The 1,380-nt window shown below is 31.6% G+C and overlaps 1 protein-coding gene across 1 annotated transcript in view; it reads right to left on the bottom strand.

The window, feature by feature from the left end:
* CASC1 (cancer susceptibility candidate 1) overlaps positions 1–1,380 on the bottom strand; it is a 59,153-nt gene that overhangs the window by 31,669 nt on the left and 26,104 nt on the right. The window contains exon 8 of the mRNA XM_012640967.1: positions 129–230. Within this exon, the coding sequence (XP_012496421.1) occupies positions 129–230 (102 nt within the window). The remainder of the gene's footprint in view (positions 1–128; positions 231–1,380) is intronic.

Raw genomic sequence — 1,380 nt, 5'->3', positions numbered from 1 at the left:
TTTTTAAAAAAATAAATAAATAAATTTAAAGTTTCTTGGGATCAAAATAGATGTTGGACCACAATTCTCTCTTGTGGTGACAAAGTATATTAGCTTAAAATAAAAAGAAAGAAAGAAATCAGTCTTACCTGAGAAAGCAATCTAGTATCTCGTTTCAATTTCTCTGCTTCAGGAAAACAACCCTCTAATAAATAAAGTTCTTCAAGTTCTTCATTTCTCCTTTCTAGATCCTGTTGCATGGGGATAGATACATTGATTTGCTCTTTAATTTTAGCTTTATGTTTTGCAAGTAGCATCTCAAACTTGGTTGGTTAAATAAATAACTGTAGTTTCAAAATGAGTACTAAAATTAGTTTGACTATAACTGATATTTTCAAAAGGTTTCATCTGAAACAGTGGTTTGTGAAGTATGATCTACAGAATCTTGGTGGGTCCCGAAAACTGTTTTGGAATCTGTGAGGTCAAATCTATTTTCATAATAATAATAAGACATTATTTGTCTTTTTTGCAGTGTATGTATTTGCACTGATGGTGCAAGATGGTGTAAAACTACTGGTGTCTTAGCACAAATCAAGACAGGAGACCCAACGGAGAAGTGAGGGGAAAGAGCCAGTTTTACATACGAATGACCTGAGGAGGAGGTGAAAATCATTCATTTTATTAAATCTCAACCCTAAGTACATGTCTTAACGTTAAATGGGAAGTATGCATGAAACACTTCTGTTGCATATCAAGCTACAATACTGTCTTGAGAAAAAAATATTCGTGCAATTATTTGAGTATTTTGGCAGAATTTCTCTCAATAATGAATGTATTGAGCCTGACACTTCAAGGATACAACTCAAAATATTTGTTGACAATGATAAATTCAAGCTTTCAAGCAAAAAGTCAAATTTTAGAAAACTTGTATCTATCACTGTTTCCCAATCCTTAAAAACTTGTTTTGATTGGAGATACTAATGCAAGTGATGTTTGATACTGAATAACAAAATACATCAACATTTGAAAGAAAATAATTCAGTGAACCAAATTTTTCCAAGGAAGCAATGCGTGATATAGCAAAATCATACATGGAATCAAGATCTATTCAAAGCATGTTGACAGAGCAGTATGTTTTAAGTTCATTAATGTGGTTTCATATTCCACATTAAGAAATTACCACTTGTTGAGTTTTGGTACAGTATCAAAGAAAAATATCCATAACTGTCTGAAAGGCTATTAAAATATTCCTTTTTCCAACTGTGTATCTTTGTGAGGCCAGATTTTCTCCATATACTTCATTCAAAACAACACATTCCAACAGCTGGAATACTGAAGTAGATATGAGAATCCAGCTGTCTTTTGTTAAGTCAGATATTAAAGATATTTTTAAAATATAAA

This window comes from Propithecus coquereli, unplaced genomic scaffold (assembly GCF_000956105.1).
Source record: "Propithecus coquereli isolate 6110/MARCELLA unplaced genomic scaffold, Pcoq_1.0 Scaffold16, whole genome shotgun sequence".
In the NCBI taxonomy this organism is placed as follows: Eukaryota; Metazoa; Chordata; class Mammalia; order Primates; family Indriidae; genus Propithecus; species Propithecus coquereli.
Note: the sequence above shows the minus strand (reverse complement) of the source record. Positions and strands in the feature narration are given on the sequence as shown.